Here is an 18,606-nt window from a genome sequence, read left to right as displayed (position 1 = left end):
GCAATTGAAAATCTGGTTAGTAGTAGTCTGATAAATTGTTTTAGTTGCAAATATGCAGTAAAGAAAGTTAATAATTGGATGCTTTTACCTGCAATTAGTCAGCTGCCAATTAACAAAAAGATGTTGCCAACATCTGTCTTGACGCAAGAGTGACCATTATTGCAAATATACTAACGTTTCTAAAACATTGGCCAAATTTAATTACGAAATTGAAATTTCTCGAATCTGCACCCATATCCGTTGAGAAAGTAATGGCCGGCAATTAAAATTTCGATGTTGCGAATCTAAAATGATCTGTTAATCTACCAAAACTATTTAACAAAACATTATTATTGTAATTATTGCTATTTGGGTCAGTATTGTCCATTGGTAGTAAAACTAGAAAATAAACACGTTTCACAAATTTATTTAAATTAAAAATATAAAACATTGAGCAAATACAAATTACGTAACATATTTGTAACAAATATTACACCAATAACTAATACAATAAAATTACTGAAAAATGTTGCTTAAGGTGATACGTCTTCTGTATTCACTGAATACATACATCTTTATTAGAAGCGTATAATTTTCCTAGCACACGCCACAGATGGACACAGAACGGCTGTTCCACCACACATCGCTTACAAAATTCTCCGTTGATTGAATTGAAAAACAAACTGTTTTTGACGTGGGGTTGGTTCTTCGCCACCGGTTATGTTCACCCTAAGATTTCGATAAATACACGTCTGTTTTTAAAACAGATCTATCTATGACTAGGTTAAGAATATTTTACTGTCACTATGCTACTATAATATCATAAAATACGAATTGCACAGATGAGGTAAAAAGAAGATAGCAAGTACGAAATACTTTTGTCTACATTATGACACTTGTCGTCCATTTTCATTTTAGTCCTACTCTAACTCGTCCACGACTCGCGACCGACTTAAAGTAAGTCTAACTGCAATTGGTCCACTACTATACAATACAATAAATACAATTTTTTACTAAACACTATACATCTTTACTATTCCGCTTTGACCGACTTTTGCTTCCGACTGTATGTTTGGTAATAGAAATGTGTGAACAGAGCGAAGAAGATCGCTGAGTGAAGCAGGAGAAGAGCTCCGATGAACCTAGGGTAGCCACAGTCGGTGAAGAGCAACTGAGCGGAATGAATGAACACTAGCCCAAATTGCACCTAAAAATCATTCAATTTAGTACGAAATACATGAAAAGAGCTCGATGTTCTTGTCTGAAAAGATGTGGGCCACTTTCACAGCACCAGTACTAATTACACTGTCCAACACCAAAGTCTTCCTTAGAAAAAGAAGGGTATTATTTTATATTTCTTGGAGTGCTGGATGCTTAAAGCCTGTTTTAATTTAGTTTTGGAGTTTTTTCTAGCAATTTCCTATTTTCAAAAACTATTTCACATACATTTTATTTGCTCCAAAAACGGTTCTCAGATGTGAATTCCTCTTAAAAGAATAAATAGAAAGCAATCACTTTTGCCTTTTGTTGAACAGGAAACGTAGCCAAGAACAAAATTTTTCAAAATTTGAAAATTTTAAAAATATTTTAAATACAAATTAAAACTGGTTTCAACTTTATCTTTTTTTAAGGGAGGTAAAATTGTTGGACAGTGTTATTTGAACACTGACCCCTTTTGTTCAAATCCAAATGAGATGAATTATAATCGGGGGTTGATACTAAAAATACTTACCAGTTGAATGGTGGTAAGATGTTTCTTCCACCACAAATACTTTTGGTATTCCGGTCCCATCGCAGCTACCATGTAATAAAAGTACATGATAACATGGACCATGTTGTTGATTAGGTTGGAAAACGTGCCATGACCACCTGAAACAAATTACATGATCAGTATTTTATCTCAAATTGTCAGGTCATGTCAGGTCGTCAAAATTTAAAATTTTAAAAAGACCAAGGCAGTCCATTAAATTTTTTTAAAATTATAGAGCTTTACGTGCGCGTCTATTTTTTAAAAGCACCTAAAAAAGGCTTTATTTTAATAAAAGAGAAGACAAGATCAACTGAAAAAAATTAGATTGATAGACCATTCAATAATTTGTAATAAAAAATGAGTTAAAGTAAAAATTTTACAGAAAATTATAATTAACTTTGCTTCAAAAAAGGCTGAATGTATTGTAAATTTCACCAGTTTAAGCACTGAATTTTTTTTAGATTTCTCTTTTACCATTACTCATTTTTGCATCAAGTAAAATGCAATTTAGTGATAAATGAAGAAAATTTTACAGGATATTGGCAGTGCAAAAATTTATTGAAAATTGTATAAAAAAACACAGTTTTATGGTATTTGCCAAACGCTGCCGATATGGTTGTTAATACAAAAAATGTCTGAGGAATAAAGTTTTAGAGAATTAATTTGTATTTTTTGTAGGAAATTTAATCTTTATAAAATTTTTAATCGTATTTGTAGCGTTTTGAAAAATACAAAACAGAGGGCAAGTTTTAGATTTTAATTTTTTTTTTCGTATTTGTCGATAGTTTTTCTCAATTATCTCTTTTCCAAGCAATAAGTGAATTAATTTGGAGCAGTGAGTGTCTAACGCTCGGGGCCTTTATATTCCGTTGCATTGAATTTTTGAATATTGAAAATAAATTTATATTTGGTATGTCATTAGGCCCTTTAGTAGCCAGTTTTCTAGACTTTAGAAATACAAAAACTCACTTGTTGGCGAAAATTATTAATGTTCAGTAAAATTAACAGATGGGCAGGTAAATTAACAAATGTTCTGTGGATAATTGATCAGTAAAATATAAAATATAAAATACAATATTTTACTCACTGTAATGAATTAAATACTTTTCATTTGATTACGACCCAAAATAAACCTAATTGGTTCAATTTCATTACGTCAGAACTAGTTAGGTATTAGGCATGTAACATATTTTTGCATTGTATTTTACGCACTATTTGTGCTAGAATCCAGTGTCGGCAAGTGAATGGTACGGCATCTCCCGGAGAAATCATTCAATTAAAATTATATAACAATAATGAAGCGATTCTGGACCTCTTCTTCGATTCTGGACCGTCGATATTTACGTTATTACTTACACTTTCTAACCAGTTTCCTATGCCGCTAACTCGAGTTTTTTAAGTGTAAATGGCAATGTGTTGGCCAATCATTAGACAATATCTGGTGGGGCAATACGTTTGATACTCGTATTGTTGCAATTCTTGTAGAAATCTACCAGTTGATAAAGTTTTACATGCTTTTGCGCAATTGACCACCAAAAAGGTCTTCGTGCACATGCACAAACATCCCGAACATCCGACCAATTTCGTACAGTTACAAGTGAAAGGTTGGCAGCACTGACGTCAGTGCCTACACCCCAAAATCACCGCCGGCAGAATTGCCAACTGATAAATTTTTGAAAGCCGTGCGTTATTTATTATTCATCGCTGTTTTTTTTTTAAATAGATAGTTTGGCGACGCCTCCACTATTTTTATCTTTTTGTTAAAAAGTTTTTATTTTTATGCTTATTTACAACTATACCTACATAACATCATTTCTAATGAAATTATTTACGTGGGTTAAGCTATGCTTTACGATCTGGACCACCAGACTTTTCTTCGTTTCTTACTTATAAAGGCACGACTGTCATTTAACCCTCTTTTAACAATTCTAAAAATTTTATATTGTTGCTGATGGAGTTTGTATGTTCGCAATTAACCAACACTCCTTCACACAGCTGTTAAATAATCATTCTACGTCCAGTTATGCGATTTACCTACTTCTTTTATTTTATTGACAAACCGCTACAAAAATTTCTTAGTTTAAAAAAATGTTTATTATTATTGATCGATATACAAACAGAACCAAAAATAACGCACAAAATTCATATTTCTGTTATGTGTCATTTTTTAAAAATAACACTATAGTGACTTTTATGACGTTATTCGCTTTTGAGTAATGAGGTCATTTTTAAATTTTTAAAATGTAAACGGATATTTTTCATTGCTATTTTAGATAGTACAAATGGTCTTACTGATAAACAGCATTAAATGAAAAAAGAGGAAAATAAAATAAAAAAGTAAAAAAGACTTTAGAAATCTTACACAAAAAGCTGTATCTTTTTGTTCTTACTTTATTTTATAAAAGCGTGATTATTATTTTTTATTTTGTATGTTTAGGTTCCATATTAAGCGGTTTCATGGTAATTATAAATTTATTATTTATTAATTATTTTATTATTTATAAATTATTCATACACCTCAAACAAATAATAGCTAACTTAGTTTATACTTTTAATGAGAGATCTATTCATTAATAACTACTTTACATTTTTATCAACCGTATTTAAAAAAATAATTTGGTAAATTGCGAAGTTAGCGTTTTATAGTTTTGAAACAGCTAATATATTATAAATTTATAAAACAATTGTCCTTTATGAAATAAGGCAAGAACAAAAAAGGGAAAGCTTTTCCTGTCCACTTTTTTAATACATTTTTATTTTGTTTTTTTTATTCTTAATTTTATTTTTTAAATTATTTTCATTAGTAGAAACATAAAGATGTGTCCTTTTTAAAATTAAAAAAAAATAAATATGATGTTACAACTCAACGAATAACGTCACATATGTCACTGTGTTGTCAAAATATAACATTTAAAAAATTCAATTTTTTTTTTGAAAAATGATTAAATAAAAAGGGGTTACTTTTGATTTAGTCTGTATTAAAGAACAAGGAGATAAAAATGCACAGATTAAACTTCACAAAAAATACCAAATTTTGTTAACGGCTTCTTCAGAATTTTTACGTTACATAATTTATTTATCTGTCAAGGACATTATCCAAAATTTTATGACTAGAGAGCAGGCTTATAATCTGACGGCACAGTAGATGCCAATTTAAAAATTCCAAGTCGGAAATCAAAAATTCTTGAAAATAGCAACTAAAAAACAATGTTTTTACGATTACGTTCTTTTTATCTCAAGATTGTAAACTCGTTATTTTGTTTGTTAGTGCGTTCAGAATAATAATAACTGTTAATTAAAAACAAAAACCACAAATACAAGTTTAACAACTCATTAACTCATTTTATTTGTTCTTGCGTAGAATTTTTTAATTTTTAATACATTATGCTCCTATTATTTACTTCTAGAATTTAATGATAATTTGTATCATATATAATTAAAGCAGTTCAAAGACATTTTTTTAGTAATGAAGACCTATGAACATTTCTAATTAAATAACTTGCGTCAATCATTAAACTCGGAATCCTAGAAGTGCAATTTTGATGTTTTAAATGTACTTGTTCTCGTCTAAGGTCACGAATGTGTCTCCTTGACTAGATTTTTATTAAAGAAAATATAAATAGTTCTATTTGCAATGTTCAATCGTAAATGATCTGTTTAAAGTGTAATAACTAATAATAATAAAGATGGTCATAATATTGGCCAAATATTGATTTTTCTTACTCCAAACAGGCTTCTGATGTTGTTTTCTCAAATGAAAAAGTTTTTATGAAACTGTGAACATTTCTGTTTGGTCACGTCAGTAAACAGTTTAAAAGGCTTTTTTCAACCTGCCAGTCATTCATACTCCATGCTATAAAATCGCATTACTTAATTATTGCAACAATGACTTCCACGACAACCTGCTTGACAACCGACGGCATTTATCAATCTGAAGTAAAACGGAAGTTGTTATAACAGTGTATTGTTTCACTTGCTCATAATTAAATTTTTGAAATACTGGGGATTTCCAGAGTTTAGTAGCAATTTATTTTCTTTGATCTATTTTTTTGTTAAAAGAGCTACTCAATTTTTACTATTATTTTACTAAAAGAACTACTGAAAGTATAAGTAGTCAAGAACGTACAAAATTTTTATTTTATTTATTTATTTTATTTTATATCAAAAAAATGTACCGTTGGTTTTACAGTTTTTTTATGATTTTTTTTAAACTTTACTAAAAACTAAATGAAAAAATAAAATATTGCCAATGATTAGCTAATTCAGAAATGTAAATTGGCAACAGAAAAAATAATTTATACAGTTCAACGACCAACAATCGACATTTAATAAGAAAATTAAACTTGTGGACTGAAGGTGAAGGTTATACCTAACACTTGATTGGCTTTGAGAAATTAGTTTTTCATTGATTAAAGATATGGAGAATTTGTAACAGTTTAATCGTTTGATGAAGAGCTTACTAACCATTGAATATCATTTAATTCTATTTTGATTGATTCCTTGTATTGCAATTATTATAATTAATAGAACTAAGTAATCTGAAAAATTGTAGATTTTTTGTTATTTTCTTTTTAGTGTAGAATATCTCTCATTAAACCACTTGTAACACACAAGGACTAATTGTGGTAAATTAAAGAATAGTTTATGATTTGTTTTTTCATATGATTAAAAATTGAGACTGCAAACCCTATCATAAAGTTTTCAATTCCTCTCGTTTAAGAGTTTCTTCATTGACAAATTAGCGAAATAATATTCTTGACATAACTCAAACTGTTTTAATTTAAACGAAAAAGGGGATTGTTGAAATCATTTCGTTAAAACATGTTCTTAGCTTTTAACAAAAACGTATAACACAAAAACGAAAATTTACTAAATTATGTAAAAAAAATTATACTCCTACAATATATCATTTTTTCAAGTGTTTTAGCATGTTGTTTAGCCAGAAAAAAGAAACGTAATATTTCGCCAAATTTACGCAAAGTACGTCTAAGAATCACCGGGTTGTGTCGACAGTATTATAAATTTAGCTTCTTTTGGGCATTTGAGTTTTTGTTAAAGTGAAACAAAAAGTTACAAACATAAGTTAAAAAAAATAATATTTCACCTCTTTTTTCCCGTTTTAGTACATTGTTAAGGAAAAAAATCTTACGAGTTATATGGAAAATTATATAATTTTAGTCTTTTTCTCATATTTAAAGACGTATTTAAAAATAAACGCGTTTTTTTCGAAATTTTTTTAAACCGGAAAAAAGTTACATTTTTTCTCAGCTTTCTCCCACGTTGTCGAGCCAGAAAGATAAATATTTTCAAAATGAATTGAATAAAATTTTATCTTTATATTAATCATTATTATTATTTATGATTTCTTCATTTTACTTAATAAATAATAATTTTAACATATGATTTTATAATTTCAGAAACTAAGTACTAAATACGAAATAGCAGTTTTAATTAAATTAAGTTTTGATCTAATATACAAAGAATCAGTGTTCTATTATTTACAAAATCATGTTTCCTAATAACTTTTTTCAAACCGTTTTAGTTTTTGAGTTAAAATTATTTTAAAATTTTACACAATTTTCTTAGACGCCACTGAAAGCAAAATTACATAGTCGACAAGATTACCGTTTCCAAACAAGTTCATGAAAATAAAATATAATTTATTATTACATTTCTTTGTTGGAGCACTTTACAAAAGGATCGTCAGTTTGTAAGAGGAAAAATGATTTAAAAAAATGGTACAAAGAAAAACTGTTTGCTTTGATGAGTTCTACCACTGGTTAAAATTAATGTACTTATTTCGTTTACCTCTGTATACTTAATTCTTTTTTAGATATCTGCCATAAATTTTTTAGAAGAATATTTCCATTTGATCAAAATATTTGCTTGTGTTGCAAACTAAATTTTTCACTTAAGATGTCGTAAATATATCATTTTCTAAATAACTTTGCCACGTTAATTGGGTCACTCGCCTGCGTACTTAATTTAAAAGAATGTAGAGGTTACTAATTTTAATTAAATATTCAGTAAACTGCAAGTTAAGGAGTAGTTATGCTACAGTACCTGAAAATATGTTTCAAAATATTTTTTGTAACATATGATCATGAAAAATAGTACGACAGGTGTTAGATTTTGAAAAGTCATGGCGTACCGGATTATTTCATCACAGCGTTATTTTTAAAACAATGTTTACGTTTTGTAAATACTAATAAAATATAATTAGTTGTAGTTAACAACGCCTTGCCACAAACTTGAACCACTTCAAGGTGCTCTCTGTGAAATATATGTTTCAGTAGGTGAAGTTGTTAGACAAAAAGCAGGAAAAGATTTGCCACCCGGTCCCCGGAAAATCCTTCATAATTGGCACATTCCGCATTCTAACGTTCCCTTCTCGGAATTTGCAACTTATGGCAAAGCTTGTGGTTTTGATGTGTACCACGCGTGTCTGATTTATCACAGTACCTTGATAGCCCCCTGCTAAAGAGCAAGGTTGTCAAATAATTAAAAAAAATCACTTAAAACCCGAAATTGTGTCAATGGCAGACTTAAGCAATGCCAACAAAAAAAATAATTAAATTGCCTAATTATCAGAAAAATCAAGATCGAAATGTGAGGTCACGTCCCGTCCAGCTTTGAACTTGAGAAAATCCGCTCATTAAATTAGGTTCCAAATTAAAATTTTGGATAGTGGTTTAATTTTTGACATAAGTTTGTTTGAGGCGCTTGATTTCAAACCCTAGCAAGAGTTGAAAAAATACAGTGAACAAATTTTGATTTAGCTAAACCATTAGAAATGGTCCGTCGCGTTATTAACACGTTTCCTCTTTGATAATTGTTTATCAGCCTTGACACGGATATTTTTGATCGAAACGTAAGTTATCGTCCAAGTCTCCGTTTATACCTGCAAGGAATTTCACAAGAATCCACGTTTCCAAGGGCGTGAGGCTGTGATGATACAGGTGGAGTAGAGTAACTTGACTGTCTTTTTTGCGCAACACGAAGAAGACTGTATCAGCGAATTCTGTTAGCTTCGAGATGTAGTACCACCAGCATAAGTTTGCCATCTAGAACAGAGAACGAGATTAAAGCTTTGTTTGTAAAAAACGAACATCCTGTCTTGTTGGTGTTGCGCATCTTCAAGGTGGCAAGGAAAAAGATTATATTTAACACGAAATGACCTGTCGCAAGAAGGATTTTTGTGGAGGCTATGCAATTACAAAGGTGAGCCGCCTATGACGGGCGGTTTCCCGTCCGATGGAAAACTTTCTACACAAATAATCAGACAACGACTGGTCAATGTTAAATGACTTTGGGTAAATAATCACGTTGGGCAATCATTATTAGTTTCATCAAGCCGTGAAAAACTTTATTTAGTACTTTGCATCTAGTTTTGTGCCGCAATTATGAATTCCAATGGTAAAAAATTTGCTTCAATTTGCTCAATTTCTGAGAGATTACCTTGTGCCGATTTTGCTTCTAAAGTTAATGGCAACATTCACCATTATGATGCATGTGAATTTGGCTCCTTGCAGAATTGTCTTTGTTTGCGTGACAGATATGTGGCCGATAAATGAAGGAGTGCAACTTTTTGATTTTATGATAATTTGACTGACAACTAAAATAGTGTTAAGTTTTTCTTATTACAACAAATTATGCCTACTATTCTAACTTCCATTAGTTTTCTTGAAGATTTATTTTTATTTTAACAACATTACCTAGCTTTCTTAATTTATGCTATGGGCTACGTATTATACACATAACATTGTTACCAGTCTTAAAAACGTAATGCTCAAGATGATGCTCTAATTACCACTTTAAAAGTTCAAGAGGCAGAAAAAAAATCTTAACGATTATTAGATTATTATTAGGTTTAATGTAATAGAATAAACTGGTGACAAACCAATTGTCTGTCTAAACTTTACATTAGAAATATTCTAACTTCTAATAATCATTTTCATTTAAAAAATTCTGCATACCCATAGTCCATTAGGTTCTGTTCTGTGTTTTTGGATTAGTTGAGTTATCTAAGCCAGTTTTACTTAGGATTTCCTATACCCAAAAGCTGTGATTGATGTATAAACATTTTATAAAAAAATGATTTGTACCTTTTTTCAAAAATTTATAACTTTTTGCAAAAGACTTATTCAAACCAGAATTTTATGAATTTTGTATTTCCGGAAAGCATAACACAATTTTGAACATAAGTATTAGAACTTGTCTTTTATTCAAAAAGAAATATTTCTGTGCGAAATAACTTTTAATAATTTTTTTTAAAATTAAAAAAGAAACAAAAAAATTTGAAAATTATTTGACATAGTTGTAGTAATCGCTGTATTTTTGTAAAATAACTCTTTGTTTTGGGTTTCTTTTTTTAAAACATTTTTGAGCATTTTTGATGATTAAATGATTTAAAGAAAAATTTAAAAAAGCTAACAGTAATCAAAAAATCATATAGAGAAGGAACAACAAAACAAAAAAAAATAGTTGAGAAAGTTGTCAAATAGATTGCTAGGCAGCATAATGTATACAAAACAATGTTTAGACACATTTTCATCAATATTTTGTATATTGTCAGCAATGCTTACTTAAACTTTCTAATTAACTAACTGTGACACTAATTTTTAAATCTACATATTTAATATAAAACCTTAATTAATTCTAAATAATTTATTAATGATTCACCTTTTAAAAATAGATAACTCCAATGAATTACCAATTTGATATTGAACGAATTCTAACAGTATGGAAAGTAAGCAATACACAATTTTCAAATATTTAACTATATTATTATTAAATCTACCTACCTACTCGTATTATGTAAGTGCTACGGGTGTGAGAAAATTTGTTTGCATATTTCATTAAACACTGTTTTATGTTTATTGCTATAAATATATTGACATTTGCTGATGATTTTTACTTATCATCAAGAATGCATTTTGTTACCAAGTTAGAATACATAGTAACAATAACTAATTATGAAAATTTATGTACTACTGGTCCTCCTTGATCTTTGTATTAAATGCGCTTATTTTCAAAAAATTTGAAAAAGAACCAAGTTTAACGATTTCCAGTAACACTAGGTGGTTATTTTTATCGCTTAGTACTTATTGAGATTTAGAAATTCCATAAATTAATAACTATATATTTTGGAATTCCCAGAAGCTTGAAAAATATGTTTACGTTCCACCAGACAATACCCCAAATTTTTTATTCAAAATTATTCATTTCAACAAGACAACAAGGTTTGGCTGCAAGTCTGCAAAATGTTCTCGAAATTGGTGTCTAATACAGTCATAGTTATGTAATCTGAAACGGTACCTGAAAACTAGATTTGCAAATTCCAGTTTATAGTTGCTTCGACTAGTTTAGAAGGAATTTCAATCACTAAACTCACCCTTAAGGCTTTTTTGTTGTTGGAATAGTCGACAGGTTGACATTTGAAGCTGTAATCCCAGAACCACCCGCTCATTAAATGCTGAAAAAAAAACAATCGTGTAAGTTTTGTTGCTTTCAAGATCATCCGACTTTCTCCACCGCGTCCTTCAAAACAGCAATAACCTTGTTATGGCAACGAACGTCCTTGTGGAGAAAGTTGGCGGAAGAAAATAGCACTTGTTAACGGTACTTGTTACATGACCTCAAAGCTCCACGGTTATACAACGGCTAAGTACTGAGAGCACGAGTTCAAGGCGAAGTTTGTTGATAGTTAATCGAAAAGTAATAACGAATTCAGAGAACGCATTAAAACCCAATTTACCTCGTATAACATGAAAAGGCTGTAGAGGACTTGCGCTCCGTTGTAGGCTATGAGTACTTCTCGGAGTTTGAAGGGCTTCCGATTGGCCATAAAGCGGGGGCCTAGGATCAGGATCACGTACAAATATGTCACCACCATCATTATAGTGGGAACCGGACTCTGCATCAGCGGCCAGTCTGACGTCCGAGGATCTGCAAGGACACGAGGTCAACATGTTCGCGAGATGGATTTCCCCAAACTTGTACTCACCACTTATCCTATCTAGGATCGTGTGGTATCTATCGAAGGCCATTCGCACTAATCCTACCATTTCCTGAAACGTAAATACCGCTTAATATCATGCGAGTTTCTAAAATTTTGATCTAGTAATCCATGATAGTTACTCGATGTCCATTACAGAAATAAGATTCCAACATAATTTTCTTATGTTCTTCAGTGAAAATTTTGGACATATTGACAGATAAAGCAATGCTAAAGTTATTTACGCAATACGTTTTACTGCAGGCGTAACGGTCATGGGTAACTAGAACAAAATTTAAAAAAATTGCTTAGTACAACGTTTCTAAATTTCCGATCATTTTCTTGTCATTCTTTAGTAATATGCGTGTGGAAAATTTCAATGAAAAAAAGTCGTGTCTACCCCATGAAGCTCTTTTTTCAAATATCAAGTTTTTCTTGACTATTTAGTCGAATTTAGCGTTTTTTTAATTCCCAATCGTAAAGGAACAAAATTAAATTTTTCAAGCAGCAATTCAGATCAAAAATCGCCGTTTTATGTTTCCCTTTTCTGAGAAGATAAGCACGTTCTTGAGTTAAAAAGTCAGTTGTCTTCGGAAACCGTACCAAAGGAAATAACGGCGAAAGTGACATTAATTTGTATTCTACAAGCATTTTGTACGTCTTTCAGACAAAAACTCAATTACATATTAAGCAAAATTTCCTCTAAAATCTATTTTATGGCGAAATATAAAGTGAACCAAAAGTAACGCACAAGATTCATATCTTTGTTATTCGTCATTTTCCAAAAAAAATCTTCGAATATTTTGACAACGTTATGACTTTTATGATGTCATTCGTTATTAAGTTTTGACGTCATTATTATTTTTTTTTAATGAAAACCAACATTTTTGTATACTGTTTTCGAAAGAAGGTACACATCTTTCTGGTAATAAAAAAAAAATAAACAAATTGATAAAAATATTGAAAAACATGATTGACAATTAAACATAATCAGCTTTATCTTTTTTATTTTTGACTTAATTTATAAGCGGCAATTGTTTTCTATATTTTTTTGTATAATTAGCATGAAATCACTTAATTTGCACCTAAACACAAAAAAGTTAAAAAAAAACACATCACCCTTTATAAAGTAAAGCAAGAACAAAAGATAAAGCTCTTTGTGTAACGCTCTCAATAACTTTAAAAAAATTTTTCTTGTATTTTTTTGTTTAATTTTTTAATTTTTTAAAACTTTCCAAAAATGTAAAAATACCTAATGTTACGTTTGTCTTTTTCGAATTTGAACAAAAATAAACTAAGAACACAAAATCTGGTTGAAAGTGGTTATTTTTACTTTATTTAAGGCCTTAAGCACTTTGCTAAACTTTAGTTTTATTGTTTTTTCGCGAAATTTTAATGAAATAAAACGAAAAATTAATAAACTGAATCAATCATTACATAATTTTTGCATTTTCAATTTTTCTGCACGTCCTAAGCTAGAGACAAAATTACTTAGCAAAATTTTCTCTAAAGGAGACAGAAAATAGAAAAACTGTGCTATTTGTTTTTGTAAGATCTCATCAAACTGGATCAAAAAACGCTATTTTGCGTCACTCCAAAAATGCCTTCTTCATTGTTTTAAGCATTAAACAAAACTTCGCCGAAAAGTATACAGGTACTAACTACAAAAACTGGCGGAAATAATGTTATGCTAACACCATTTTCATGTCTCCAAGCACTTTTTGAAACTATAATCGTAGAGGGATTTTTCGTAAGATGTTTCTAAAAGCTTTTCGAAAAATTAAAGATCCAATCAATGAATAGTTATATCTTGTAAAAAAGGCTCAAACAATTTTTTGTCATAGAAAAAAACTGGTTTTTCTGCTTCTTTTAAGATAAGTCGTTAAGCTAAGCACTTTTTGAAATTACATAAAATATAATTTATAAAATAGCTTAGGTTAATCGTACCAAAAACCGGGCCTAAGACCGTTTCCAACCTGAAACGCAATAATTATTATATTTACCAAATTCTTCATTGTTGTATTTTCGTTTTGTTCAAAACGGGTTTGATGATGAGCTAGGAAGCCGAAAGTGAACATTTGACAAACATAAAACCTTAAATTTCAATTTTTTTAAACCATTCTAACTAGACCGAAAAATGCCGACTCATCTGCTTTCAAAGAGTAGAAACCATTTAGTTAATTACAACATGCCCGTGCGATCTCGGTGACTAACAAAAAACGGAAGTCGTTGACTGAAATTTAAATTTTAATGTAAAAACCCAAGGCTGGTTCTAGACGAGTCTGTTGAGGAACAAAAGTTCGCCTCTGATCAGGTGGAATTTAAAAGTAGCGCACTTAATATATTACTATGAAACCACATTGTGCAAGAAAGAAATTATATAAAACCAGAGTTGCCAAACAAGTCCTTAGGGAAATATTTTCGTGCTTGGCAAGGCCGCCAATTTCTCTTTCTCGAATTCAAATTTTCGGACAGCCTTGTCAAAAATCAAGACGCACAAAAAATGTCAATAAGGAAAGCTTGTGGTGTCTTTCAGCCTCGAATTAATTGATTGTGAATTAAATATGAATCGAGTCAGTGACACGATTAACATTTGAGAAAACTTAGAACGAGGTCATGTTTACAGGAAGAGTGATTTTCGTTAATTCTGTTAAAACATGACATAACCTTTAATTTTATCTTTTACTTTGTTATTATGCGAAAAAAGGTGTTACTTTTGATGTTTCTAATATCACATTCTTGCAAATCATTGAACAAAGTACCCGGAAAGCTGACTCATCACAAAAAACTTGGGAAAATTTTTAAACTAATCCAATTAAAGTCCTTCCAGTCAAATTGTAATAACATACATCTGAGATTTTGCAGAAAACCAAACTTGTCATTTGCTGATATTATTAGAAATAATTGGACATTTTGGTAAGTCTACCTTAAAAAATTGCAATATTATACGATAATTAGAGGAGTAATGTTTGCTATTGACGTCACGGCTACATTTTCGGAAAAAAAAACTAAAATCGCGCTGGATCGTGATTCTAGTGAAGATTTATTAATGTATTTATACACAGAAACAATAACTAATTAGCAATTTTATTGATTTTAATGACCGTTAAACATTGAATAATTTTTTACTCGTTGATTCCGTGTAAGATATTCTAGAATGAATAACTTTTGTCTACATAAAGAAACACAACAATCGTCTGCGACCTCAAGATCCAATTTAGGCATTGAATATGTAGATTTGTTTTTTCATTGAGAATTATTTTTTTTGAAATATCGATAAAACCAAACTAGACGTCCCGTTTCTCGACCTAGCATTGAACTCACCTCGACTCAACATAAAACGGAAACTACACGAGCGGGAAATCCCTAGATTAGCGCTAGAGGCATCTATTCGGGTCAGTGTGACGTCAAGGAATAAAAAACTGTAGTAGCATCATATTATTTTGAATAACTTTGCCGCACTTATCCGAAATCAAAGGTAAAATTTGTAGCTGGTGAAGGCTGTAGGCTTTGGGAATTATAAATTCAAATCATGAAAGTAATTTGTTTAAAATTTACATGATTGTTGTTTTATGTCTTGTTTTCAGCATTTTCCAAGATTGTATCACCTATCTTAAGTTTAGAAAAAATTAACAAAGTATTTGCCAGCAAGTTTTTATGACATGAGGTGATTTATGGATAATTATAGTTCACGGACGTTTTAATTCTTTTCTTCAAAGTACAAAATTTCGTTTTATTTTTTTTGTAGTTCGAATTGAGTTGCCATTTAAAATGCATTGACAAATGTCAAGTTAATTTCGAATTAAAATTTGATTGCAAAAATGTTCTGTAAACCGACTCTAAAGCTTTTTTCTGTTAAACTTTTTTTTATAATTTTTTGATGTGGTGTAGGTATCTAATGCACTTTTAAGATCTAGTCAAAAACTAGTGTTAAAATCGACCATTAAAAGTTTTGATAAAAAATATCAGTATTAAAAACTTTACCCAAAAATGCAAAAAATATAGGAAGTTTCATTAAAAAAAAAACATAAATTTGTCATGTAGCTCAAATAAATTAATATGTTCCCAGTAACACGATTTTTTTAGCTGGAAATGTTGCAAAATAAGTGACACTGGCTCAGAAACAGTCGGAATCGCTGTTTAATGCTATATGATTGTCGGCAAACATTGATTTGTGGTTTGATCAAATTTGAAAAAAACCATAATTAGTTAATTCTCGGTAATTAAAAAAATTACTCTATACTTTAAAATTCTATGTATTACTAGAATTTGAGATTAGCATTTGCGTCACTCGGATCCATTAACAAAAGATTAAGAGCTAATCAATTAGACGAAAAACATTCGTCAATTGAACTCTGCTACAACAATTTACGAAAAAATGTACTAAATAACGGAATTTTCTGGAAAGAACGGGTTTTACTCATTTATACATTAATAGTAGTATTAACAGTTTAATTAAATACTACACACTACTATGCCTTGCATAACAAGAAACTTGTTAATGTTGTTAAAAGAACGCATTGGGAAATCATGTTTGAATGTTTTTTACGATCGATAATACACTGATCGAAAAAATTATGGGTATCACATAAGAAAATATATTTTTTCCCAATTAAATTAAAAAAAATAATCATAAAATAATTAATTAACTACTTAACGTTAAATTAAACTAAATTTACAACTGCAACGTCAACAACTAAACTACAGCTTAGTGAATATCAAAAAAGCCAAAAAGTGAATTTCATTGGGATCAGTTTTTTTGGCTTAGATAAGGTCTATTGAGGCAAATTTGGCATTCGGAGGCAATCACTAGTAGGTATGTATGTACCTGGGTATTACCTCCTCGAGCCTGGATCATTGCCTTCTTTCTACGTGGCCTGCTGTGATAACATGAAATTTAATTAGCTAACCATGAATATTTACCAATTGCTTTTAAAAAACTGATAGCCGTCCAAGTTACTTGAGAGTGCTAGTACCCCATATCATCAAATTTAGTACTATTTCCAGAAATCTTAAGGCACAAAATTTTGTAATTTAAATGATGCGATAATTTTGCCGGTCAGAGTGTATTTATTGTTTTTTGAATTTTCGAAATGAATGAGAATTTGGCGAGAGGTGTCGAAAAAATGTGTTTCAAATCACTTTGGTTAATTATTGTAATAAATGTAATTGTGGGCGTACTGAAAACATGCATACATTTAGGATAATGAATGTCATAATGAAGTAATGATGGTAGAATAATAACAATGAAATACGTAACAAATTAACTTGAATTCTTTGCAAGACAATAGACGTAGTTTTTAAAGCTACACTTCGTCTCAGTCTGATAACTTTTAATCCGTTTCTCAGTTTCGTTTATGCTAAACATTTTGGTTTGCTTTAATCAGTTTATGTAACTTGTCAAATTGTCAAGTAATTGGAAAGTCTCAATTTGCAAATGACCCAAAGGTCTAGTCCGAGGCTGATTCTAGTTCAGGGTGCTTATAAAGATAAGAATTTTGCCATTTTTTCGAGGTCGGCAGCTAATTGGTCGTTAGGATCGTCCAATAGATGCCAGCTTTCAGCGTCATTGGATGGGTTGAGGTGTCTGTTTTGAATACAAAACAAACCGTGCCTACACCATTGGTGACCTGAGTCGAAAAAATGTGCAACAGACTCGGGTCACCTGCCCGACTTTAATGTAGGTCACTTATATAACAAAGCAACGCTTTCAATATTGCCTTACTTTTGTAATTCTTCAATTGGCTGCAGAGGGAGGATGCTTGCCGCAGGGATCTGCTCAAGGCCCTATGCTTGTCACGAATTATGTAAACTGCGTGTAGTCATCCGAATTTGTGGGCTGTGGTTTGGTTTTAGGTCGAAATAACTCGAGTAAAATGAGATAGATCAGTGAAACACTTTCACTTTCGTCTTATTACAGCTTGGCTGAAATGCCACTCATTTCGAAGTTATTTTGTTTACGATAGGTTACCAATCGACCGACTTTATGTAAGACAGGTCGAATTTTTTACTTACAGTGTTATTCATTTTGCCTTGATTTTTGGTCTGAGTGGGCTCCTATTGATAACAGTTCGGACGAAATTCCGTGTATTAGGCACCTGTCACCTGAAGCACTGATCTTCACCGAACATTTATCGCACTGAGTCTCACTTAAAATCGTAAGTGGTGTCGACGAAGTATCCACAACAAACTACGAGCGCCATATACCAACCTTTTGCAAATTGCTTAAAAGTAAATAAAATAGGAAAGGTTCCCCCACCCGAAACCCCAAAGCCAAGAAAAAAATTCACTCTTGTCGAACAGACTTTGGAACGAATGGTCCGGGTGGGGATATGATGGGCAAAAATCGAAAAATTTTTGGGCCGGGGTGGGGACAGTGTTGGGAAACTCTATGGGCAGTGTTTACCTATGCTGGTCGCCTAATTGCGCCAAAATCTTAATTAAAAGCGCAATTTTTTCCATTACGCTGTCGCGGCGTAATCGCTCCAATTTATCATTTGCATATTGATGTAATTGTAATAATAGGAAGTGCGTTTAATAACTTTATAACGACTTGACAATATTAATTATCGTCTGTTCTGCTTGACGCAAACGTTTTTTTCTCCGACCGCTCTTCACCCTTGATTTTTTACAATTATTAATATTCAAAATAACAACAACCATCGGCGACAACATTGAACTCTACGAGATATTTCCTTCTTAATCTGCTATTCATCGCCTTCAATTCAACCAAATTCGCACCTTGATATATTTCAAAATTATTGAAAAAATCATAAAACACCAATTTACATTTTGGGGAATATTCAAACCACACTTTTAAATAACAATCTAGAGAAGTGCTAATTTATTAAATGGGAACTATGAATTCATTATACGGTAC

The 18,606-nt window shown here is 30.8% G+C and overlaps 1 protein-coding gene across 2 annotated transcripts; it reads right to left on the bottom strand.

Annotated features, from left to right (window-relative positions):
* Window positions 1-386: 386 nt before the first annotated feature.
* On the bottom strand, window positions 387-17,956 carry LOC657055 (very long chain fatty acid elongase AAEL008004). 2 transcript variants are annotated; one of them, XM_008201410.3, is made up of 8 exons: window positions 17,742-17,956; window positions 17,452-17,651; window positions 11,736-11,799; window positions 11,487-11,677; window positions 11,124-11,204; window positions 8,631-8,793; window positions 1,712-1,848; window positions 387-1,186 (listed from the first exon to the last, which is right to left on the bottom strand). In XM_008201410.3, exons 3-8 carry the CDS (start codon window positions 11,794-11,796, stop codon window positions 1,013-1,015), a joined length of 807 nt encoding a protein of 268 aa, XP_008199632.1. In that variant the 5' UTR covers window positions 11,797-11,799; window positions 17,452-17,651; window positions 17,742-17,956; the 3' UTR covers window positions 387-1,012. The 2 variants fall into 2 exon arrangements, with proteins under 2 accessions (XP_008199632.1, XP_968636.2); XM_963543.5 differs by lacking the exon at window positions 17,452-17,651 and having other exon boundaries at window positions 17,742-17,955.
* Window positions 17,957-18,606: the final 650 nt, after the last annotated feature.

The sequence above is a fragment of the Tribolium castaneum genome, chromosome 2, assembly GCF_031307605.1.
Source record: "Tribolium castaneum strain GA2 chromosome 2, icTriCast1.1, whole genome shotgun sequence".
Classification (NCBI taxonomy): domain Eukaryota; kingdom Metazoa; phylum Arthropoda; class Insecta; order Coleoptera; family Tenebrionidae; genus Tribolium; species Tribolium castaneum.
This window is presented reverse-complemented; position numbering and strand designations above follow the sequence as displayed.